Genomic DNA, 25,709 nt, shown 5'->3' on the forward strand with positions numbered 1-25,709 from the left:
GCCAAATAATCCCTGATCACTAAAATCCTTGATCTTTCTTTTTGGTGTAGCTCAGATTGTTCGTTGTGTACAATTTACAGCGTGTGCACAACATTGGTAAGGTTGAACAAATGAATGGTAACAGATTTGCACATAATTTATGCATTGTATAGAGATGGTCATGGTGGAAAACTTCCCTCAAAATATTTTCGCCTGAAATGCTTGAGTTTTTGAGAAGCGAGTAAAACTAGTTTTGGTATCACATGACCAAAAAGTGAAAACACATAAGGGGGTGTCGTGGCCGAGTGGATAAGAGCACCAAACTCAAGCTCTGATGCTTCTGTTCAGTGTGGGTTCGAATCCCGGCCGTGACACTCGTGTCCCTGAGCAAGACACTTAACTATAATTGCTTCTCTTCACCCAGGGGTAAATGGGTACCTGTGAGGGCAGAGATAGTTCTTGTGATTGATTTAGCCGAGTAGCGCATACAATGCGCACAGGCTGCATACTCCCCAGGGAGCTGAGATGGTTTAAGGAATGATTTAAGGCCCAGTGTCCAGGGGTACTAATGTCAGAAGCGCTTTGAGACACCCCTCGGGCGTGAAAAGCGCTATATAAAAACGGTCTATTATTATTATTATTGTTAAGGCATTTTCATTATTATCTTGTGACTCCAATGACCAATTGAGCTGATTTACCTGGTAAGTCTGTTGCCAACACGCGTCACAAAAGTCCCCCAATGTTGGCTGCATATTTCAAAGTGAATGACAAACTTACCCTTTTGTCCAGCTCAATGGTGAAGCACGTTTTCTGGAAATGGCGAATTTCTCGAATCACATGAGCAATCTGTTGAAGAAAAAAAAAGTGGAGACATATTAGTATTATTTTTTATTGAATAAACAGTGCTTAATACACTTTGATGTAAGAGTAAACCAAAAATTATGTTCTATATCCCAGATGCAAAAATATAAATATTTTAAATGGAGAAAATTGTTCAATTAGAAAGTATCACAAATTGGCCTGCAAGTAATATGGGCACAACTTCCCCTAAAATGTTCACCAAAATGTAGACAAGCTGCCTCCATTAAGATGGCGTGATTGTGAATTTTGCGCGTGGTGCAGCAGTGATCTGGCTGGGTGACTGAGAGATGGAGATGCACACATGCCCATCATGTGGGGTGTCCTGGCCGAGCCGTTAAGAGCACCGGGATTACATGAGAATTTTTTAAGTTTGAGTTTTTGGTCCAAACAAAAATGTTAAATGTGATGCCGGTGATTTTTAAGTTTTCAAATGATACATAACAGACTACTAAAGACATTTTATTGATGTGTGGAATGGGTAAATAAGCAAAGTTTGAGATTTAATAATAATTTGGTAAGTTGGATTTTTTTGGTTCAAAAATAATAAAAAAATCTGTGATGCCGGCATCACACAATTTTCAGATTTCGGGTAAAAAAATGTTGGGTGATTTTATGGTTTCAAATGATACAGAACGGACTACTAAAGACATTTTATCTGTGTGGAATGGGTAAATAAGCAAAAGTTTGAGATTTATTTAGATTTTTGTAAGTTTGAGTTTTTGGTCCCCCTAAAAAAGAAAAGAAATCTATGACGAGCTTCCCTGCAAGACACAGCCTGAAAGTCAACATGCCGAGAATCACACACAGACTAAAGCCAAGAATACAACATATTTTGTTAAGTTTTTATGATTTTTTTCAATGCAAGTCGTTTTCCAGGTGACGTTACTCCTGGGGCTGACCCAGGGTTACCCCCTTTATAGTCCATACGGATGTAGGCTTGGGTATCATCCATCAGAAACCTGGCTATTGTAGAGCAGACAGCAATACCTCCCCAACTTTAACCAACAAAAAAGGCACAAATATTTGTCCACTAACCATCCTCATTTTTGAGAAGTTGATCAGACCATCATCTGTGACATTGGGCGTACCATCTTCAATAAAGGCCAAGTCTGTTAAATAGAAGCCAAGGTACGGCACAGCAGGCGGGTCAATTCTGTTAAAAAGAGAAAACAGATCATCAAAATGACTTTGTCTGAAAGTTAATTTTCCGGAATTCAAAGTTCTTCAATTTTGATCAAGAGTTCATATATTGCAGGTTAGAACCTGCAGGGCTCTGTTTACAGTAAGCAAAGAATCTACGCTTTAATGGTAAGCTTGGAATTCCTCGCTTATCGTCAAGCGTTCTTCTGGGGTTAGCGGAGATTTTTCCGCTTATGTACTGCACGTTACTAGGCATAATTCTTCGCTTACACAGCAAGTGCAGAATATCAGCATTTGCCCTGTAAGGGGAGAATGGTCGCAAGTGCATAATTCGGCAGTTAGAAAAGCCATGAAATTGGCACCAGGTCATTAGGTTCTTAATGCAAAGAGCTGTAAGGTTTGAGTATTAGCTGACCACATTAAAATCTTGCTGAACAGAAATGCGTTATTTCCTAAGCAAAACCAGAGGGCAGACAAACTTGCTAAGCACAACAAATTGTTGCTAAAACGAAAAAGGTTACCGCCCAAAATCTAATTTCATGTTTATTGGTGACCCAAACCCAATTTCATAGCTCTTCCGAATCTGAAAAATCGTCAATAATGGAAGCAAAACAATCTGCACTTCATGTAAGCAATTTAACTAGGTTTGTAAGAACTTTTTGCTTCTGTATACTCCATATTGCTAAGCATTCCGCGCTTACCCAGCTTGCAGATTGTTGGCGCTTAACCCTACAGGCGGAGTGCGCTGACCATAAGCGCCAAATTCTGCAGTAACCAAAGCCATGACATTTGGCCATGTTCTCTGCCGCTAAAGTTTGATTAGCATGTATTTATAGCTAAGCATGTAAGTCTGTAGTTCTTACCTATGTAAGGCTTCTCGCATGTTTTTGAAGCGTCCATCTGAAGACACCAACCCTTGCAGCTTTTCAAGCATACTTTTAGTCTGTCGGTAGGAAAGAATTGTTTGGTTTACAGGCACGGTATAAGGAATAAAAATAATAATACAAATAAAACAAAATAATTATTTAAACCTATAGCAATACTGGCAAATCACACTACTGAGTGCCTTCAACTCTTTGCCCAGAAAATGCTGGTTTTGCTGCGCCTGCTACAGGATGACGCGGTTGTTTATGCCTGTTCATTTTTTCCATGGTTTGCATGTGCTTAAGTGTTGGAGTCTTTGTCTGACATCCGGGTATTTTAAGCAAAAGTGAAGTCATTCGTGCGGAGTGCTATAACATGAATTTCCATAGGTTGATTGACGACAACACCCCGACAAAGAAGGCACTAAATACATGTATGGCCGTAAAGTGCAGAGACAGTCCTCCCTGCACCTGGTTGGTAAAGATCTAGAGGCTGCTCAAAGGCCATCTTGGATTGAGCAACTGAGTCCATCAAGCAAGCTATGAATCAGGTACATAGGAGAACAGCGCGACGGACCCCAGCTGTCTTTGAGGTAGAGTGAGTGAGCGAGTGATTGAAAACTAAAAGATATTCAACTTTTTTGGGGGGTCAGGGTTAAGAGAGATGTCTTTAAACAGCTCACCTGTTTTGGGACCTTGTCCCAGACCTTCTTGAGTCTGTACACAGAGCTGTTCATCAGCGCTGATGTGATCTCTAAGACACTGTTATAGTTATGCACACAGCGACAGATATCAGCTACTGCCGCCCACTTCTCAATGGCTGATGCCCGGCCGATGACAGTGGACTGACGTAGGATCTCCGAGGCTACTAGCTTACTGACCTGATGACAGGTAGGTTAAAAATAGTCCTCATTAATTATCCCTATGGTCTTGTCATTAATAACACTCCGGGGCCCAATTTGATAGAGCTGCTTAAGTATAACAAGTTGCTAGGCACAACAAAATTATGCTTACCAGAATAAGGTTACAAGCTGAAATGTAACTGGTATCCTGCTTAGTTGTTAAGCAATATTGTGGGTGGGTGGGTCTGTGGGTGGGTGGGTGAAAAACAAAATTCTGCCTTTTTTTCCAATTGACTGCATCTGCTACCCCAATATACTTAATGATGTGTGTTGTGTAGTCTTTCAATAAAGACTCTGCTTGGATCCAAACATCGATAGGCCAATATCTTTTTGTGCATTTATACCATAGGTCCTTTTGGTCAGAAACAGCTGCAACAGCTTATTGCACTTTCTCAATAATTTGTTTGCTAGTTACGTGTAGCTACGGGCAAAAGAATCAGAAATCAGACTAAAATTAGATGAGTAATAATAAGAATTGTCGCGATTAGCAAAATATCAAAAGAGGGCGCTGTTGAACCCACAAAAAGATATAGGCCATGCGTGCGCACGTCGTGAATGACAACATACACTGCGGTAGCAAATGCCCCATCTGCCTACCCATAATGCATTGCGATTCTGAATTATGATAGACCCTATGCTAGGTGATGAAGCAACTTGGAGGCAACCAACTGCAGTGTATGCTACAGGACCACTTCGGTAGCACATGAGTAATTTTCAACAACGTATTAACTTCAATTGTATTTTGTTATGGCTTAAAGGCAGTGGACACTATTGGTAACTACTAAAAATAATTATTGGCATAAAACCTTACTTGGTAACGAGTAATGGGGAGAGGTTGGTAGTATAAAACATTGTGAGAAACGGCTCCCTCTGAATTGGAGTAGTTTTCGAGAAAGAAGTAATTTTTCACGAATTTGATTTGGTGACTTCAGATTTAGAACTTGAGGTCTCGAAATCAAGCATTTGAAAGCACACAACTTCGTGTGACAAGGGTGTTTTTTCTTTCATTATTATTTCACAACTTTGATCACCAATTGAGCTCAAATTTTTACAGGTTTGTTATCTTAAGCATATGTTGAGATACACTAAGTGAGAAGACTGGTCTTTGACAATTACCAATAGTGTCCAGTGCCTTTAAATGTTTTACGATACCCAAGAAAATTATGTGAATATTCAAATGTGAATGCATTCTCTTCTTTGAGATTGCCTGGAACTGGTTGCCTGTAAATTGCCTGGTGTGACATGGGTCGGCCCTATAACCTACCTCATTAAATCTCTTGGTTACAGCTAGGATATGAGGCGCTCTCGTTGCTTTACTACTCTGCTTCATCCAAGCTTGGTTCAGAAACTCCCTGCAGATAAAAAAAGAAAATCAAATCTAAAAATAGCAGCAAATTTTGAGATAAAGGTTATCCCTTGTTTAACCAGTTTCAAATATCAAAAACATGTATTTATTATTGATTTTTTTGCGACACATAAATCGCTTTGAATTTGGTTTCGCGTCAAGGTACCGAACTTTTTAAACTACAAGGGAATCTGAATGGGTATTTTCAAATTCAATTTTTTTCGTGAATCTTGAAACAAGCTCAAGAGGAATGAAGTAATTTTAACTTACCACGGGGGAATAGATTTGAGGATTTTGTGCTCGATGAACGTCAGCTGCTCAGCAAGCTCCAATACAGAGAAGTCTTCGAAGGAGACCTCACTGGTATAGTGGCTAGGAGTGAAGCCAATGATGTCTTCTACTGTAGGGGAGATGGTAGATTCCTCTTGCATCAGCTGCCTATATTTACACACACACACACACACATATATGATGTTATTTTATATTGCTAAGCAGAAGAATATTGCTAAGCAACAGAATATTGCTAAGCTTGCAGCCCATAGAATAACAGCTTAACAGTGCACTGTAAGCAAGGGAATTCTGGGGTAAGAAGAGCCATGACACTAAGCTATTGTCAGTTGGACAAAGGGGAAACGCTTGCAAAATAGTTACCTAAGAATATTCGCTGCTCCTTTGTGCTCTGAAGGGAGGAGATTCTGGTTGGAGACTATTTCCTCCAGGAATTCCACCACTGCGTTCCTGAGTTCACCGTTTGACTCAAAATCCTAAAGATTTAAGAAGAGATAAGTCATAAAATGTTGGACAAATTGAAACAAGCCTATCAGCCTTCAAGAATCTAAAGACTCTAAGAGAGACTAAACGTCAGGTAATTGATTATTTTTTTTGCATTTGTACCATAGGTCTTTTTGGTTGGTAAGCAGTTTGCAAAAGCGAAAAAAACTTTTTTCTCTACACAAACAAGATGATGCTTAGTAAAATTTTGTATAATTCTGACCAAAAAGTAATATAAACAGTTTCCTCATTCAATTAAATATGTCTTTAACACTGCTAACTGATGACTGATTCATGTAGTGCAACTTGACAAACTATGAGATTAAAGGTAGTGGACACTATTGGTAATTACTCAAAATAATTATTAGCATAAAACCTTACTTGGTAACGAGTAATGGGGAGCTGGCATGTTTATAGTATAAAACATTGTGAGATACGGCTCCCTCTAAAGTAACGTAGTTTTGAGAAAGAGGTAATTTTCCAAGAATTTGATTTCGAGACCTCAGAATTAGATTTTGAGGTCTCAAAATCAAGCATCTGAAAGCACACAACTTTGTGTTACAAGGGTGTTTTTTCTTTCATTATTATCTTGCAACTTCGACGACCAATTGAGCTCAAATTTTTACAGGTTTGTTATTTTATGCATACGTTGAGATACACCAAGTGACAAGACTGGTCTTTGACATTTACCAATAGTGTCCAGTGTCTTCAAACTTACCTGACTGAACTTGGAGACCCAGTGACGTATGACGTTGATAACTCTCACTGTAGCAGCTGAACTTATTACCTCTTTACTCAGACAACTTTGGAGCTTTCCTCCTAGGAAAGAAAGCCATGGGTTATTGATCATGTTGTCTACATAGATATCGAATTAAAATAACTAAATTGGCCGCGCGTACATACGCAGGTTCTGGCATAGGGCCGCCATTGGCCTATCTCCCGTGTTCATTTTCTGTGCGTTGCCGTCAGCATGTGACTTGTTGCCGTCAGCACGTGACATTTAGTGCGTCCAAATCTCCCGTGTTCATTTTCTGTGCATCGCCTTTGGAACATGAAACTTTTACCCCGTCCATGGCGAATCAAAACTTTTTCTACACAGGCAATGGCCCGTGTGGTGACGCGCGGCCGATCTAGTCATTCTATTCTATATCTATGGTTGTCTATGGGTTGTCCATGGGTTGATAATGAAACAAAGGATGGCTCATGAGTGAAATTAATCACTGTAGCTCGCAAGCCTTAGGAAACCTATAGTGCTTGATGTGAACAAGAAGCACAACCAATAATAAACATTCACACAGTGAAAGTCTCCAGGGACCAATTTCTGCCAATCAATGAGCCAATCTTAAAGGCTAAGTAAACCTTTGGCTTATGGAACCGTTGAATTGTTATAACCCTGCCCGCTAAAGCTGTGTACAGCAAGGGTCGTTGCTGAATCATGCCTTTGACAGCAGCAAAGTTCCTCGGCAACTTTCATCTTAGCTTGGTTACTGAAAAACTACTAAATATTGCGTAGGTTTTATGTGAATAAAATGATAATACGTAGAGAGACACTAACTTCCGAAGGCTCTACTCCGCCCCCTTGGCCTAGCCTCAGGTATGACATCTTTTGGGTTGCTGCATCCAGCAGTGGCTGCTGCAAAGGCAGCACTGGCCGAAGAGGAGCTTGACCGGCGAGTGGACTGTCGAGAAGATGTGACTACAACACCGGCCGACACCGTAGTGTTTGGTGGTGAGCCGCCGAACTGGAAATGGGAACCCACTGAGCTTCTTGGGGAGGTTGGGATTGGGATTTCAGCTGTAGTAGATAGTTAGAAGGAATAAGCGGAAATTAGGGAAAAAAGGTAACACTTTCAGGAGTAAAAGTTGTTGGTGACAAAACGGTCTGAAACTAAATTTACAACACAACCCGGTTATGCGGCAGCAGAGGGATTACCTTAAGAGGATGCAACTTTTTATTTCAAATATCAAGTAGTAATTAAACCACTAGGAAAACTGATCGGACAAATTTTCATATTTTGTACACCGGAAAACAAAAATAACATTTGAAATTTTTGCAGCTCTCTGGGTGGGCAAGAGCTCTTAAACACCCACCTGTCTTGATGCCCTTAGCCAGGGCGGCAATATTGGGTGCGGAGTGACTCGTGGACAAAATCCTCTTCGGGGAGAGCCCCACTGGAATGTGCTCCATGATACGAGGGCTCTGAGGAGGGGTCAGCACATTATTATTGAAAGGGGGCGAGGCAGGGGGCGTGGTCAGATCTGTTGACGGCACTTCATTCTCCTGGCTGGACTTCTCCGATGCTGTTGAATGACAGAAAGAAAAAGCTCATCAATGACAACAAAAATTTTACACAAAATATCAATTCAGTATATTGAAGCTTCCTCAAGTTACAATTGATGCACTTGTGAAAAGTTTCGTAAAAAATGTTGCGGCTTGGGACATTTCATATTTTGAAAAGAATTTGGGTGACCCAGCTTGAAAAGTTGACTTCAGGAATATAAACTCCCATGCTATGGCTTTACTTCCTATCTATCCCAAGAACGAAGCAATTATGGTCAAGTGTCTTCCTCAAGCACCTGAGCCCGATTTCATAAACCTGTAGCAGAAAATGCTGCTTTGCATTTACTAAGGAAAAATTGTGTTAGTTCTCAAAAGATGGTTCCATCAGTATGCTTTGCGGCCAAATTCACGAAATGCTAGGATTAATCCTATCTCGAGTTAGGACGAGTAACCCGTCCTAACTTAGGATGGGTCCATGTGCCTACGTCTTTAGATAGGGAACCTCGTCCGAAGTCCTTAGATTAATCCTAAGTTAGGATGAGTTTGGTGAAATCGATGGCTGATCATCTTCAGGGGTATGCTGGACTCTGTTGCTGGATGCTGCTTATGTACTGCCTTGTTTGGAAACTAACTGATTGTTGGGCGTGGCTCTGCGGTGCCCGAAGGCAGGAACAGGAACTGAATAAGCTGGGCTTAGCTTAGCCTTGATCAAGGCTGTGTAATAGTTTGCTTACTTTAAAGCTAAAAATGTGCACAACCACAGCCGCACGAATGCAATGCGGGAATGCAATGCAACTCCTGTTCAGGTCCCCCCGACTGTCTTTAAATAGCACACCACGCTCTCACCCAAGGAAGCACACAAACGCTCGTTTCATCAGTCCCACACACTGCCGGCTCACGGGCTAGGATTGTGGGCGATAGCGGTGTGTGGAATAGCGGTGTGCGTGTGGGGCTGCGTACATGTGCAGGCGCTGTGTGTGTGCGTGAAAGTGCGGTGTGCTATTCTTTTTAGAGCCAGTTGGGGACTGGTTGTATTACATTCGGGCGGCTGAGGTTTATCCTTGCTCTATGGTTTTAGCTACACAGCCTTGATCAAGGCTAAGCTTAGCTTGATCTTAGCGCGTAGGCCGGAGCTAGGGATAAACCTAAACTGAAGACAGACTTAATATCAGAAGAACCAACCTTTCTTAAAACTTCTCCTGAACGGGTGCATCCTGGCATTAGTGTTTGTATCAATGAACTCACGGTTACTACTCGAGCTATCTACAGACACTGGGGATGTTACGGTGATGCTATGTCTGGCTGATCGGGCAATGCTCGGGCTGGCTGGTGGGGGACTGTTAACTGGCTGGTTAGCCTCGTTCAGCTTGGGACTAGAGGGTGGATGCACACTAACAATTGAAAGAGAACAAAATAAATGATATCAGTTATTTGTTGATATTAATAACACTCCTAGTACTCATAACACTCCCTCTGTGTTATAGCTACAGGAAGTTCCAACTGTCAAAAGTACACCAGTGGTGTAATGTTGGCGTAGGTGAGGTCAGTTTTCCAACTGAACATCAAATGTACATCAGTGAAGTAATATTGGCTTAGATAAGGTAAGATTTGAAGTATTATTGTGAAGCTATTTCCTTTAGTTCAATCTGAACACCAAAGTACATCAGTTGTGTAATAATTTATTTATTTATTTATTTATTTCCTCAAAACCTACAAAAATGGAGAAGATAAAAAGATTTTAAAAATTACATCAAAAATACGAAATAAGGGACATAAACACGCAAATAAAGAAACAGGATAACCCTGACACTCTCGGACGACCCCCTGACCATCGTGATAAAACAGAGGGATTGTCAGAACGATCTGAGTAGCAGACTGAGAGTATCAAGGTCATCACATTCAAGAAACTTATTACGAAACAAAACTGTTTTTACACTATCACAAATACCATGGTTGGCGGTGTAGATGAGGTGTGTTTGAGGTATCATTGTGAAGCAATTTTATTTAGTTCTAATTGAACATCAAAAATACCAGTTTTGTTATATTGGTACATTTTAAGTGTGACAATAATTGTTGAAGTGGTTAATTTCGTTTTCAGTGGGTTATTGTTTACGGTTCGTTTTAATTGTCAGCTTAAAGAAAATGTATTGTAAACTTGGGTGTGATTCCTGATTATACAGCAGTTTGAATGGCTTCTGACTGAAGAAAGATTGGGTTAGATAGCTTAATAAGAGTGCTGGCTCGTTAACCCAAAGGTTGTATGTTTAAGTCCACCTCCAAGAAATTTTTCTTTTCTACCCAAAATTATTTCATAAAGAAACATAACATATCTTTTGCGGGAGGATTTTAAACAAAACATACTTGAGAAGTCCTTCCACAGTATCAGGATTACGGTAGACTCGCTTCAAGGTGTCCAAGATCTCTTGCCAGGAGGTGAACGTCCCGTACGTCAACAAGAAGGTGTTGAGGAAATCGATACTGAGGAACCTCAGGTCGGTCAACCTCTCTAAGAGACGCTCTAGGGTGGCATAACGGATCTGCGGCACCTTGCAGGAGTTGAGGATCTTACTGAACCGGATGTCGTGGTCGTCTTTAAAGAGGCGAGAATCAGACCTGAAAGGCAAGATGAGAAGCATGATGACACCAAGAATGAATGTAATGTAAATATAGAAGTTACCTTGCCTCAAAATTGACAATACTTGTTTCACCGGTCACTTCTGGTAAAAGTAACCTTAGCAACGTTGGGGCCTTTGCCAAACCTGGTCTTGGGTTTCCGCTCTGTCTTAAGCCCGGTTTCATACTTCCTGCAAATGCGAATGCAATACAAATTTTGACGCCACAGGGATGTTTCCGCAGTGAATGTTGAGCAGGAGTTCAACACAGTTCAACTGTTGCGAATTATTCATTGCAAATTTGTGAAACCAAAATTTGTATAGCATTCACAGGAAATATGAACTTGGGCTTTTTAGGCCCCGTCTCTAGCTTGAGCACTGGCTTTGGCTCGTCCATCAATTTTTGAGCAGTGTACATATTACCCAAGTTCAGAAAGCTCATAGGCACAAAATGCCTCACAACTGGTAAAAACATAAGCGGATAAACCAAGTAGCAGTAGTTCATTAATAGAACGGAAACCAGCAGCACAAAGTTGGATAATCAAAGCGCAAAGTTCCATGGCCACATACTTCATTTTAAAATTGTTGGTACCTTCCTTACCAGCAGGTCACAGTTGATGATGCAGTAAATTGCTCAGGGGAAAAAGGCAACAAGGGAGCCACTTTTAAAATATGAAGAGCAAGCAAAGAAAGGTATAATGAGAAAAAAAAGGGGAAGAGAAAATAATGGATCACCGGTAATTTGCCAACTTTCTACCCATGATAGCAGTATTTTGAGCTTTTGAAAAAATAAGCTAAAAAACTACATGAGGTATGTTTCCACAGGAAAGGACATTGTTTATGAGAAGGGAATGTCAAATGTATTTCAAATTTCACCAGCATAAAAAAGGGCAAAAAATGAAACAAAAATGAGCAGCTATCTTATGTACAAGAGCAACTAATTCAAAAGAATTCATTGAGCAGATAAAAAAATAAACTTAAATAAATGACAAAATGTGTAGGAATTTGCTCCATCCAAATTTACGGTTGTTCTTTACCAACACATGGACTCCTTACATGTGAACCTCCTTGAAATGTTCCTTATCCGCCACATGGTACCACCAAGAAATATGAACAAGAAGTAAGAGATCTTTACATGGAAATTGAAATTTAACTGAACTTAATCCTAGGACACGAATGCTTAATGGCTAACTTGGAGATATGAAGACTTGACAAATAAGTCATTCGCAAATTAAATTTGAATAAAGTGTGGTAGAATGACTTTTCCTGTCGTAAAGTGAACGCTCAAGTTTGACTTCCTTAGACTATGAAGGCAGGGTTGTTATGTCACTTGGTTTGCACCAAGTTCTTTCAAAGCTACACTGAAGAGACAGTGAACAGCATTTATTCTTGACCATATTGGCTGCAGCTGTGGCTATCAGCCGATGTGAAGGTAAGCTATAGCCACAGCTGCAGTTGACGAAGCCTGTACAAGCAGAGATTGAGCAGTAAACAAATTTCTGATGATTATGTTTCGCAAAAGGGTACGCCTCCTTAACTAACTAGATTTCATGATGTCAATCTGAGTCTATCGACTAAAGACAAGTTCGAGTGAAACACTAGACTACACACTCGAGAATGGACTCTTCCCATGAAATATGCTAATTACATTCACGCATGCGTACAGACCCTGTTGGTTGGCAAACACCATAGAGTTGTGCACTAAGCAGACGCGCAATCGCGTGTGCGTCACGCACCCATTAGTCGTGTACAAAACAGCGCAATGTTCCCTCATTTTGCCAACCAAAACGTTAGTGCGCACGCGCTATGTGCAATTTACATATTTCATGGGAAGGGTCTATTAAATTGGGATTTGACTAAAGGTTGGCACTTGAACTAAATTTAGTCTGAGGTGTCAGTTTAACGTTCCCTTTTTACCAATCGATGTTTTGTACCAGATTTTATTCAAGTTTATTATTGATCTCATTTGGCTGCAGCTGTGACTGTCAGTAAAGTTCAGCCATATAGCCATAGCTGTCAATGTGGACAAAGCCTATAGCCAGCAGAGATTGAGCAGTAAACACCATTATCATAACCATTACGCCCTTAGCAACCATGACAGCCAGTATAAAACATGCTGAATGAACAAATATTTGCCTGCATCACCTCACAAGAAATATTAAGCAAACATTTGGTAAGTAAAACTGATTTTCAAAAATGCAGGGGCCAGTGATTTCACAGGTTTTTTATTTCATGCACATAATTGGTCACACAAAGTGCGGATTTTGTCCTACGACAATTACCAATGCGGTCCACATCCTTTCAAGGCCATTGAAATGTAACTCCCCACTCTAGCCCCGCCCCATTCTACACCTCCCTTCACCAATGATGAGTTTTTCATTCAGCATGTTTGAACCCCTCCACCACCAGGCTTTCCTAGCCCACCATGCACAACCAGCTAGAAAAAAAAAAAACAGCCGCCAAGAGCCAAAGACCCAAATTACAAAATTTGTGTTTATACCTGTTACAGTTGCATGGGCTGCTTTGCGAATTGTGACGGCTTCTACTATTTTTTTTTTGCATGGAAATAAATTGAGAGCACGTTGTTAATGGAACTTTTAAAAAACATGTCTTGACTTGACAAAAGTGTTTATAATATAATTTAAAAAAAAAAAAAAAAAAAAAAAAATCCGGACCAATCTATACTTTTATTAAACTCATTAAGCGGTCACCATTGAAAGTCAAAATAAAATGATCTTTGTATTAGGCGAAAGTTTCACGACTCCTCGGCTTGAAGGATATGCTGGGATTTTAAACAACATTTTGTCAAAACCATCAAACAGACACAGGCCATGTTTTGCAGGTTTTTGTTTGTTTAAGAACAAGAATGTTTTTTCACATAAAAATATTTTACAAAAGATCTTTCTTATAAAAAAAGGGTCTGCTTGTTTTTGTTCTTCAACATTTATAATACATTGGCAAATAAGCCGCCTGGCATTTAAGCCACAGAAGTTTTTCTTAGGGCCGAAATCAACATATGCCAAATATTATGATACTTTTGTAAGGACTCTAACGGAAAATAAAATCATCACAAAAATGCCTTTGACATTAGCTCCCCTCTTTAAATCAAATAAAGATGTACCCATGAAGGAACTTGATTACTGAAACTCTTTAAGGACGCTTTTTGGGACACAAAGCTGTTTACTAAAATTTGAAAAAGATAAGAGAAGAAGAAATCGTGACTACACTTACTTGATACACTGGGGGAGATGGATAGATGAACTGCTCTCCTCTAAACTTGGATCTAACAAACCGTTGTAATGCAGGTTGTCAATACACTGAAATAGTAGAAGAAAATAAACTCATGTGAGATAAATCAAAGACCCCCCCCTAAAAAAAATATATAAAAAATAAAAAGACAAAATGTTTTCCCCAAATCCCACTTAAAAACACTGACATCCGAAATGAACTGGTCCACTGAGCTCCACCTCGACCTACATGTATCACAGCAATCTCCGTTCAGGGAACACCTTAAGGGGATGCAATTGGTTAATTTGTATCTTGGTGTTGTTGCCCTGGTTTTACTATAGTTTCTAGGACGTCAGCTCCATAAGGCTTAGAAGTGTACATCAAGGGCGGCATAAATATATCTCATTATTGTTAATATTCTACCGTGAAGTATTTTGCACGAATAAATTTTATCCAAAGTGTAGTGGCTAAAGATCTAATCGGTCCAGTTTATTTTTTTGCAGACTTCAGTTTTATAAAAAGTTTAAGGTACTATCTGAATACCTGACTGATGTCACTGGTCCATGCAGCTTTGTCTTGGTGGCTTGGTGCTACCAGGGTGATGATCATTGGAGGTCCACTCTTGGAATCTACAATCAGCTTGAAATCTAGACCATCATAATCGGCCGTAGGAGGCTGAGCGGCTAATGGAAAACACAACAAAGACAAACATGTCCAGTCAACAAATAAGGATATTAAATTAGGTATCAAGACATGGTGTTTTGGTGGTACCCTTAATCTTGTAAGCATAATTTTGTTGTGCTTAGCTACTTTTTTGTGCTTAAAGGAAGGTATACGTTTGGTAATCACTCTTCAAATTAATGGCAATCAAAACTTCCTTGGTTTAAAGTACAGCAAAAAATACACAAAATATAAATACCAACTTGTAAAACCAGAAACTCACTTTCATCATCAAATGGGTCAAAATCCTCCACAATTGCTGTGTCTATCAGTGGAATCTTCCCTCCAACCTATGGAATCAATCAGAAAGATGATTTGATGAAAGTCTACGAGATGGCAAAGCACAATTTGTCAACATTTTAAACAGAAAGTTGGAGCAGGTATCAAAACAAATTCAGCCAATACATTAAGCTTTCATCAGAACAAAACCTATACAACTTTTGGAAAAAAACCTACAAAAAATACTTGAGGTCTCTAAGTCGTTGGTCCAAGTCCCGCTCCAGTCAGTTTGTCTTTGTTTTAACCTAAATTGTCTTACATGTATGTGTATTAAGTGTACTTAAATACCCAAGAGAAATACAAAGGCATTTCACAGTGAAGTATCATTCTCCAAATGCAAAACACCAGGGCCCAATTTCATGGCTCTGCTTACCGCGTAGAATGCCTATTTACGTGGAGTACGCTCGCGCCCAAGCCAAAATTCCCTGCTAACCCGTGAAATACGCTAGATGTAAGCACAGAATTCCCTGCTTCTGCATGCGCCGATTCTTTGTCTACGCTTAGCAGCTCTGCCCTAGGGTCAGGGCCCAATTTTATGGCTCTAGCCAAACATTGGGCCCTGACCCCAGGGCTTGTCCAGTCAAGAGTTTATTGGCCCGACGCTAAAATCACTTGCCTCTGGTCCAGTGTTAATATCTAGCCCTGTATAGAGTCTATGGCCCCTTTCAAAACCACGTCTTCGGCTTTGGATACGGCTTCAGGCTCCGTTCTTTCATCTGAAGCCCTGAGCACAAACGCAATTGTCAAAACAATTGCGGGAACAAGCTAGCCTGGGCCGAATCTGGAGCCGAAGCCGTGGATTTAAAAAGGGCCTATATCTATCCACACATACCTTGGCCAAGTGAAGTTTCCCACCAGACGTTCTGCTGGTGATCAGTAGGTGTTTTGTGAAGAGGAAACATTGCCGAACCCCCTCCTTGCGAGTGTCTACCTTGGCACCTAAAGACCCTAGTCTGGTACGACTCACCCTGGTCCTCTCTTGCATCACCTGGATTAGTGTTCCTGGAGGTTTAGGAACCGAGAAGAGGGGAAAGGAAGGTCGGAGGTTTTAAAGAATTAAAATTGGTCACTGGAATCTTCAGTCTTCTAACTCTATAACACTCCATACTACCTTAAAGACACTGGACACTATTGGTAATTGTCAAAGAGACACTGGACACTATTGGTAATTGTCAAAGACCAGTCTTCTCACATCTCAACATATGCATAAAATAACAAACCTGTGAAAATTTGAGCTCGATTGGTCGTTGGAGTTGCGAGATAACTATGAAAGAAAAACACCCTTGTAACACGAAGTTAGGTGCTTTCAGATGCTTGATTTCGAGACCTCAAATTCTAAATGTGAGGTCTTGAAATTAAAATCGTGGAAAATTACTTCTTTCTCGAAAACTAGGTCATACCAGAGGGAGCCGTTTCTAACAATGTTTTATACTATCAACCTCTCCCCATTACTCGTTACCAAGTAAGGTTTTATGCTGATAATTATTTTGAGTTATTACCAATAGTGTCCACTGCCTTTAAACAGCTACTTGAGTGAAACAATTTTTAACAGGAACGGTATTTAAAGGAACATTACAGAATTGGTAAGAAACAGAAATCGTGAAGATCACAGATTTGTCAGTTTATGTACATGGTGGATTACATAAAGTGCTTACACTACCAGCAACTTTTTTGCTTGCAAAACCAATTCTGTAATGTTCCTTTAAACTAGTTTATAATGTGTGTGTTTATTATTCAAATGTAATTTTGATATTTATAGACTTCTGACTGCATCACCAATACTGGACTTCATTGCCGAACAATGTCCCACCAGCATCAGCAACACTTCATAAGTAGCGCCTACAACTGATTGGACACGCGACTAGGCATGCAAATTCCACTCTCGGGACAAAACAACCAACCTACAGAACCAGACTGTAGAGGTAGGGAGAGCCTACCATTAGCAACTTTCTGATTACCTGAGGATGGTTGGTAGTGGCTTGAATCAGCTTTACCAAGCCACTCAAAATGTCAAACAATGGAAACAAACGATTAGCAGGTAGGTAGTCATTGAGCAATGGTCCCCCCATGCGCTTGCAAGCCCATGACCATCCTCACGATAATGCCAGCAGTGATTGCTATTTCTCAGGAAATGGCTGTTTCCAAGGAGAGTGCCAGGGTTTAGCAATTCAAGTGCGAAAAGGTCAACCAAATTTTCCTGGGAATTTCCTGGGAAACTTGTCCAATGTGAAAGGGGAAGGAAGGTGGAACTTTGCTCTTACCTTGCCTGACAAAGGTGGAACTTTGCTCTTACCTTGCCTGACAAACGTCTGCTGTACATCCAGCAGTATTTCACATCCTTCCACGATCATCCGCTCAATAGACAGGTTCTTACGGATGCTCTCCGTCTCCGACACCTCGTCGTGCATAATCTAAATAATCAGAATAATAATAATAATAATAATAATAATAATAATAATAATAATAATAATAATAATAATAATAATAATAATAATAATGACTAATTATATAGCGCAATGTCCACCTAGTAAGGTGCTCATCAGAGCACATGAAAAGAAAAAATAGCATCAATTTAGAAAGGAGAAACAGACCAGGGAACAGTAGGGTGAAGGGAAAGAAACGAAAGAAAAGACTATCTGAAAAGCTGTTTGAAACACATGAATTTTCAATCTGTCTTTAAATGTGTCCATGGTGCTACTATCCCGAAAGGTCTAGCATCTAGGTAAACCACACCCCAAAAATAACCAAAGCTTTTATCATTCAGATTGAAAAAAATAGTTTATAATCATCACCAATAGGTATTCAGGGTCCAATTTTACATAGAAGTTTATCAGCGGTCAAATTGAGAAAAGGCTTATGCATTTCTCATATTGAAAAGAATCCTTTCTCAAAATAGTTTATACTAGGAACAGCTGCAGTGCTTCTCACCAAGTAAGTTTTGATGGGCATTTAATTGTGGAGTGACCCTACCTTTAAGGGCCACGAAAGCAGGTCCTCTGCCGTTTTAGGATTTGGTCTCAATTTCAAACCCCGCTCTAGCCAATTTCTTTTTTTGTCAACCCCAAATGAATTCTGATAATATGTAGGCCTACTATAATTATGACCGTTAACTTATTTTAAAAAAAATTACTAATCATGATGCTTAAATATGCTTTTGCATGGATAGTAGTTCCATCAAACAGGCCTCTGCTTAGTCACACACCAATGTCAAATCATTCTCTTTTTTTTTGGGGGGGGGGGGGTCAATATAGAAACTTGGTATTTGTCATCAATCCAAGTAATATAGAATGTCAGTATTTGTTGGTATATCATTCAATATTAAGAATTTTTTTAATCTCTGCCTGGAATGTGCAATAAAAAATAAATAAAAAAAACTTCATACAGGGTCAGGGATTAGATTTCTTCAAGAATGTAACTCAATCTTGACCTTCCCCTTCCCAGTTCAATCTTGTGAGAAATTATTTTGGGCAAAGACTTGTGGAATCACCAATCCTGTGATTTCATCACATCCCTCTTCACCCCCCTGCCTCCTCTTATCATCTTTCCCCCTTCATCATCCATCAACCTGCATCCTCCCAAGATGCTGACCACCTGCAGGCATCTCAAAATATTATGCTTGGACGGAAATCGCCCCGTTGACAATCCAGGTACGTCTGGCATTCGCAGAGGAATTCGGGGTTATATTGGCGTCCCTTTCTTGTATAAGAAATAGAACCCCCTCGGCGAGATTGTCGGAAAAGAGGAAATGATCAGATTTTTTTTTTTTAAAGCTTGCCTACGTAACACTGTTTTTACATAAAGTCCAAAACATGAAAAGGTTTCATGTGACGAGCTGAATTTAATATCTCATATTGATTGACATCATAAACATTAATACCGCACGCTTTGTTGGATTCGTAAAGAGTTCATTCATTTGGGGTAGTAATTGATTCACATGATGCACTTATTACAAATGTTTTGGAGATTGAAGAATATTATTTTGGTTTTACCAATGAATTTGATTTGAAACTGAGTATAGCCTGTAGATAGGAAAGCACTGATACCTCAGCAGCCTCATTATTTTTTTATGGAAAATTTATGAATGCCGAAGCATAACTATTTTCAGCTAGGTCTCCAACTCAAATTCAAATATTTTAGAGGAAATTTACTTCTTTCTCGACAACTACATTGATTCAGAGGGAGCCGTTTCTCACAATGTTTTATACTATCAACAGCTCCCCATTACTCGTTACCAAATAGGTTTTTTGCTAACAATTATTTTGAGTAATTAACACTAGTGTCCAGTCCCTTTAATTCAGTCGTTGGTTGCCATGTGATTTTTTAAATAAACCTTTAATGAATGAATGAACGAACGAACGAACGAACGAATGAATGAAGTAGGTCACATTTTAGCGATATCATGTGGAGACCTTCACATCACAGTGGATTGATTACATTCAAAGAAGGCTCCGAAGCGAGACTGTAGTCGACGCATACATATTTAGACCGGGATTAGGTTGAAAATGTTGATGCAAAGCGCAAACTAATTATGTATTCATTGAAATTTTGTCCAGCCCAAAACCTGGAAACAAAAATACATTTGTTATACTGCACAGCGTGCAGGATTATACATGGATAAATGCATGTCCTATTTGCTTGTCATGTCTAAAAACCACACAGCATTTGTAAAACCAAATAGACCGTGGCTGAGGCTATATTCGGCACCGTATTTCCGGTGGGTTTTGACGGAGGGATTTGAAATGCAAGGCCGGATGTCTTAATCATATGCAATGAGAATCAGTTCAGGTCATGGAACCAACAGTTATTGCAAGATGTCACGATTCCACAATAGTAATAATGACATTTGTAATGTGTTTTTATGGATCCATAATTGGTGGAGCGTCTTGTCTTCCCAGGTGCAAGTTTTCCCAATGTCATCATCAATTGTTTCTTTAAGATTGTCATTCAGCTGTTAAACTTTTTAAAGGGAGGGTTTACATTTCGTAATCACTCTTAAAATGAATGGCAATAAAAACTTTAAAGTGAATAGTTTTGAGATCATTGATCTAAAAATTTGAAAAGTACCACCTGTTTCAAATATGCAAATTAGGTCACTTCTGGATTGAAACTCTCGGTCTTATTTTTTGATATGCCATCAATAACCACCCAATAAACCAGAAGCAACAATACTACAAGCATTGCAATTCCTGTGACTAATCAGTTTAAATGTTTTTCTCTATCGTTCTTTTGACCCACTCACCCACAATTAAAAACAAAGAAGAGGATAGAAGTAGATAGATGTTTTAAGACTGATTGTTCTGAATGAGCCCTTAGTGTTAATAAGTACTGGATTCAGGGTTTGGAAGAGGGTGGGTCTCATTAAAAAAAAATAGAGCTCTCTGCGCAACCTTTAAAATGTTGACAACTTTGACCAATCCCTGATTATATGACCAATCTTACTCGTGAAAGTTCCTCCAATTTGTTCTTGGCATATTCCAGACTCTTACGCTCAACGTGGTCATGGGGTGTGTGGGCAAGCAGCTCATGTAAGGTGATGATGTATCGTGGCACCTACAAGATTAAAAATAATTGTGTCTTCATTAGCGCACATATAGTAGCTACATGTACATGTAGATAGAGTCACTTTACAACACAAATCCCTATTCATCAGGCAGGCTTGGACCATTCCTCAAACAACTGGGTTTACAAGTTTACTGTCCAGAAAAAAAACACAAAATTTCCGAGTTGGAACCAAAGCTGCAGAGGCCCAAACAGTAGCCCAAACTGGAGCCAAGCTGGATGCCCCAAGCCAAAGCCCGAACAAGAGCCCAAGCCGGGAGCCCAAGCCGGATGCCAATCCAAACTCAATCTAGAGCCCAAAATGGAGTCCAATATGGGGGAGCTCAAACTAAAGTCCAAGCCAGAGCCAAAGCCAGAGCCCAAGTTAAATCCCAATCCAGAGCCCAAACTGGAATCCAAGCCGGATCCTTAACTGGAGTCCAAGGGGGGAGTACAAGCCCAAGCTATAGAGCCCAAGCTGGAGCAAAAGCCCAGAGCCCAATCAAAGCCCAAACTGGAGTCCAAGGGAAGCCCAAACTGGAGTCCAAGGGGGAGCCCAAACTGAAGTTCAAGCCAAAGCCCAAGCCAGAGCCCAAGCCGGAGCCCAATCAAAGCCCACACTGGAGTCCAAGGGGGGAGCCCAAACTGGAGTCCAAGGGGGGAGCCCAAACTGGAGTCCAAGGGGGAGCCCAAACTGAAGTCCAAAGAGGAACCCCAACCTGGAGTCCAAGGAGGAGCCCAAACTGGAGTCCAAGGGGGAGCCCAAACTGGAGTCCAAGGGGGAGCCCAAACTGGAGTCATAGGAGGGAGCCCAAACTGGAGTCCAAGGGGGAGCCCAAACAGGAGTCCAAGGAGGAGCCCAAACTGGAGTACAAGGAGGAGCCCAAACTGGAGTCCAAGGGGGAGCCCAAACTGGAGTCCAAGGAGGAGCCCAAACTGGAGTCCAAGGGGGAGCCCAAACTGGAGTCCAAGGAGGAGCCCAAACTGGAGTCCAAGGGGGAGCCCAAGCTGGAGTCCAAGGGGGAGCCCAGACTGGAGTCCAAGGGGGAGCCCTAACTGGAGCCCAAGCCGGAGCCCAAACTACAGGCCAAACTGGTTTCATAACAATAATAATAATAATGACATTTATACAGGGCATTTTCTGTACAAATCAAAGGCGTTTTAGAGTAAAAATATCAAATAATCTTGGGCCTTAGCCAAACAGGTCAACTGCTACAGGCGATGTGCATGCACAGCATGCACTTAAGGAACACTTTGGTAGTACAATAAACATGTTTTCAAACAATAAATCTCACAATCGCGTAAGTAAAAAAACGTGATTTTGCAAAATGTGTATAAATCAGAGCATAATACTTTTAAAGCGAGATTGAACGCTTTGACAAATTTAAATTTGTACCTACAAACAAAAGTGTTATTTTAGGAGATACCAAGTTCAGACATGTTGGGGAAAAAAATGAACTGCAAATTTGTCTTACTCAGATTGCCTGGGACTGGTGTTCCCGTTCAGTGCCTCAATTGACACGGGCCCTTCGAATGGTGTTTTAGCGAGAAAAAATACAAACTTACTTGGTGCATGGGGTAGGTGAGGAATGTCTCAAGGGATCTGCCTTCGCACACCGGCTTAGCCTCGTAGCATTTCAGTAGCTGATTAAACATGGGATTCTTCTGTTTACACTCGGCCAGCACCTGTAGACTGTAATGGTGATTCCTAACGTACTCATTGTATATACACAACATTGGCAGCAGCATGTCGAAGAGATCACCTGAGGAGGACAGATACAGGGCATCAATTATAAAATAAAAAAAATTGCTAAAATGGCCTGACGTTTTGACCTTAGTAGAGTCTTTCTCGAAGGCTAAATGACAACACAACACACATGAACAAGTACATAACACTTGTTTCCCTATTACTGTCATTATAAGCCTTTGAGAAAGACCCTGCTTGGGTCAGTACGTCAGGCAAAAACTATGTTTTTGTGGATTCATTACAAAAGTCATTTCAAGAACAGCTAACTTAATCTTCTCATAATATTTTTTTTTTTATGAATCCAAGCAACCCTCAGAACTTGTACCAATAGGTACAAGAAGAAACCTGTGTAGAGATTGAAATGTACAGCAGCATGACTGTGAACCTACATTCAATGGACCCTTCCCATGAAATATGCTAATCACATTCACGCATGCGTACAGACCCTGTTGGTTGGCAAACGCCATAGAGTTGTGCACTAAGCAGATGCGCAATCGCGTGTGTATGGCAATACGTGTGTATGGCAATATAATCTGCCATACAGTGACGTTATAAACTTTGACCAATGAACACACTAGAAACGGTCTATGTGCACTGGCATCTTGCCATTTCGCCATACATGCGTGTCACGTGATGCTCATTTTGCCATACACGCGTGTCAAGCGATAATCGTTTGCCATACACGCGTATTGCGTGTTGTTGATACGCCGCGCCCATAGACGCACACAGAGGGCGGCCGAGCTCAGAGTTCTCTGGGTTCTATTTCTATGAGGTGTACTCAGAAGACAAAATGGGACTATTTTTGAGATGCAAATTTGCAATGACCTACCTAGCACTAGTTTGGGCCAGTGTTCCATTCTTGCACTCAGTCCTTTGTAGAAAATTTGGTGAAGGAAAAACACAGTTTCACTACAGGAGAAAAAAAAGATAAAGAAAGACAATATTAGATCTTAACACAGTAGAGGACTCAGTGGGACTGGAATCACACACAGGGCATGACTTTAGCTGCCCTGGTCTTGGCCTCAGTTGCCCTGGTCTTGGCCCCAGTTGGCCTGTTCCTGGACTCGGTTGGCCTGTTCCTGGCCTCGGTTGGCCTGTTCCTGGCCTCGGTTGGCCTGTTCCTGGCCTCGGGGCCTCGGTTGGCCTGTTCCTGGACTCGGTTGCCCATGTCCTGGCCCGGTTGCCCTGGTCTTGGCCTTGATACCCCTTCCATAGGAGTATCCAATGGACATGCGCTTTGCAAAATGCAACTGGCCATGTCCCTTCAAAGATGAAATACCAAAACAGAAATGAACTCTTTAAAAAACAACTGGTGTACCAGCCCTGTAAATTACACAGCACTTTAAAAGCGACACATTTATGATGCCATTAAATGGTAATAAATTAAACCCATTTTGATACTCCAATCATTCTGGCCACGCTAAACGTGATACATCATTAAACACCATAACGCTAAAAAGATCAGCAAGGTCCAATTTTATGGTGCTGTTTACCAGGGAATTCTGAGCTTGCACAATAGTCTGTGGTAAGCGGCACCATGAAGAACACACTCTTCAACAGAATGTGAACATAACATGGAAATATTTATCAGAATATTTGGTACCAGTACTAACTATCCATATTTATTTGTTTGTGCTCCTTTTCAAGTGTCCACACAGTCATTGATGTTGTAAAGGAAAAAGTATTGGTTCATAATGATCAAAAGTCGCCCAATCAGTCGTTTTATTATTTACCGATACATATAATTCAGGCATATTTGCTCCTTGGAAAAAAGTAGCAATATTTTGCAAGTACAAGGACCATGAGGACTGACCAACATGTACATGGTGTACGCTTTAATAGACATTTCAGACTATTTAATCAGCATTTTCCAGATTTTTGCCAAGGGCAAAAATAAAATTAAAAAACAGACTATAAAGTATCTACTTAGGAAGAATATCATTTCTGATCATTTCTTTCAGCTTTGTAGAAGAAGAAAGCAATAATTGTATTTTTTCATATTTATCTGTAAACGTAGACTTAGACGTAGACCCTGTTCGATCCATCACCCCAGATGTCTGTTCTCTTATTTTCCCTTCTTCAGTTGTCTGTCTCCAGCGACCCTGTCCCCGGAAACCTCTGCCCCCCCAAACAAACCCCCTCCAGTCATGTAAACAGATCATGTCTACCCTATCATAATCGTTTTGGTGTTGGGCCCAACAAACTGACAGGCCGGCCAGAGTTTTAATAACACTGTGGCACATTCAATGCGGGTCCAATTTCAAAGCGCTATTCAACAGAAAATGATGCTTAAAGCCATTATACACTTTCGGAACAGAGAAAAAAGAAAAAAGTTCACAGATTTACAAATAACTTACAGGGTTTACAGAAGGTAGTGGTGAAAGACTTCTCTTGAAATACTATTCCATGAAATGCTTTACTTTTTGAGTAAACATTAAAACAATTATCAATTCACAATAGCGAGAATTACGGATTTATTTTAAACATATGTCATGACATGGTGAAACGTGTAAAAACAAGGGTGGGTTTTCCCATTATTTTCTCCCGACTTCGATGACCGATTGCTTTAACAGATGAAAGCCACAGTCGAATAGAGCGGCTATGGCTATGGCTTTGGCTGCTACAACAGCATTGAAGAATAGGACTTTCCGGTATTTATCCACAGCCACTGCTAAAGCTATAAATCCTCATTATTTATAAACCAGTTTCCAGCAATGTATAAACACATGGCCTTTTGGCTGATAACCCAGTTCTGCTAAGCAAGAATTGTTTTTGCTTCACAAATATTTTTGCTTAACATCTTTTATTTCTTAACTAGTGGTTATCCGCTGTTGGATATCAAATATAAAAAATAAAAAATATAAGCCTGCAAAACCAGCAAAACACAAATCATTGTTCTATTTTGTTCACTCTACTTGTTTCAATTCAATTCAAATCGATAAGGTTTATTTAAAAAAAATAATAATAATAAAAACACACAACAGTAGTTAAAAAGAATAAAATTTGCACGTTAATTTTTTTTTAAAAACAGTTACAGAATTTGAGAGTTCACAGCTTGGTAATTATGTTGTATTGACTGAAAAGTTTACATGAGAGTGTGTCTACTTTATCTCCCCACCCGCACCCTACCCACCCCTACCCCCATCCAAAAGAAAGACAGAGAGAGAACTATTCATTAACCTTTTAAGGAGCCAGCCAGGAGGCTCAGGCATACATGTACATGTATATATCTCCCTCCCCTAAATAAGAACCCTTGAAAACGCTGTAACTTGCAAGTGAGAGTGTGTCTACTTTATCCCCAACCCCCACTTTCCCCTCTGCGCCTGTACCCGTCCCCACCCCTACCCACCCCAAAAAGAGCAAGAACTCTTCATTACTCCTTTAAGGAGCCAGGGGGCTCAGGCATATATATCTCCCCCCAAATGAGATACCCACACTACCTT

General features: G+C 40.4%; 1 protein-coding gene across 4 annotated transcripts in view; it reads right to left on the bottom strand.

The window, feature by feature from the left end:
• Nucleotides 1-25,709, bottom strand: part of LOC117295309 (ras-specific guanine nucleotide-releasing factor 2-like) — a 95,669-nt gene that overhangs the window by 5,737 nt on the left and 64,223 nt on the right. For 2 of the 4 annotated variants that reach the window (XR_004519676.1, XM_033777867.1), the window contains exons 7-27: nucleotides 23,096-23,175; nucleotides 22,086-22,282; nucleotides 20,421-20,531; nucleotides 17,275-17,392; nucleotides 15,814-15,983; nucleotides 14,926-14,992; nucleotides 14,526-14,665; nucleotides 13,986-14,071; nucleotides 13,255-13,299; nucleotides 10,504-10,755; nucleotides 9,325-9,533; nucleotides 7,953-8,162; nucleotides 7,417-7,656; nucleotides 6,580-6,680; nucleotides 5,742-5,854; nucleotides 5,361-5,528; nucleotides 5,010-5,097; nucleotides 3,527-3,724; nucleotides 2,844-2,923; nucleotides 1,876-1,993; nucleotides 757-825 (exon numbers count right to left, since the gene is read on the bottom strand). Coding sequence is in view for 3 of the 4 variants with exons in the window: in XM_033777867.1 (XP_033633758.1) it covers nucleotides 757-825; nucleotides 1,876-1,993; nucleotides 2,844-2,923; nucleotides 3,527-3,724; nucleotides 5,010-5,097; nucleotides 5,361-5,528; nucleotides 5,742-5,854; nucleotides 6,580-6,680; nucleotides 7,417-7,656; nucleotides 7,953-8,162; nucleotides 9,325-9,533; nucleotides 10,504-10,755; nucleotides 13,255-13,299; nucleotides 13,986-14,071; nucleotides 14,526-14,665; nucleotides 14,926-14,992; nucleotides 15,814-15,983; nucleotides 17,275-17,392; nucleotides 20,421-20,531; nucleotides 22,086-22,282; nucleotides 23,096-23,175 (2,860 nt within the window). In the remaining variant the exon portion in view is untranslated. Of the gene's footprint in view, nucleotides 1-756; nucleotides 826-1,875; nucleotides 1,994-2,843; nucleotides 2,924-3,526; nucleotides 3,725-5,009; nucleotides 5,098-5,360; nucleotides 5,529-5,741; nucleotides 5,855-6,579; nucleotides 6,681-7,416; nucleotides 7,657-7,952; nucleotides 8,163-9,324; nucleotides 9,534-10,503; nucleotides 10,756-11,791; nucleotides 11,834-13,254; nucleotides 13,300-13,985; nucleotides 14,072-14,525; nucleotides 14,666-14,925; nucleotides 14,993-15,813; nucleotides 15,984-17,274; nucleotides 17,393-20,420; nucleotides 20,532-22,085; nucleotides 22,283-23,095; nucleotides 23,176-25,709 lie in introns of all 4 variants that reach the window. The other 2 variants (XM_033777868.1, XM_033777869.1) reach the window with 2 other exon arrangements.

The sequence above is a fragment of the Asterias rubens genome, chromosome 10 (genome assembly GCF_902459465.1).
Source record: "Asterias rubens chromosome 10, eAstRub1.3, whole genome shotgun sequence".
Lineage (NCBI taxonomy): Eukaryota > Metazoa > Echinodermata > Asteroidea > Forcipulatida > Asteriidae > Asterias > Asterias rubens.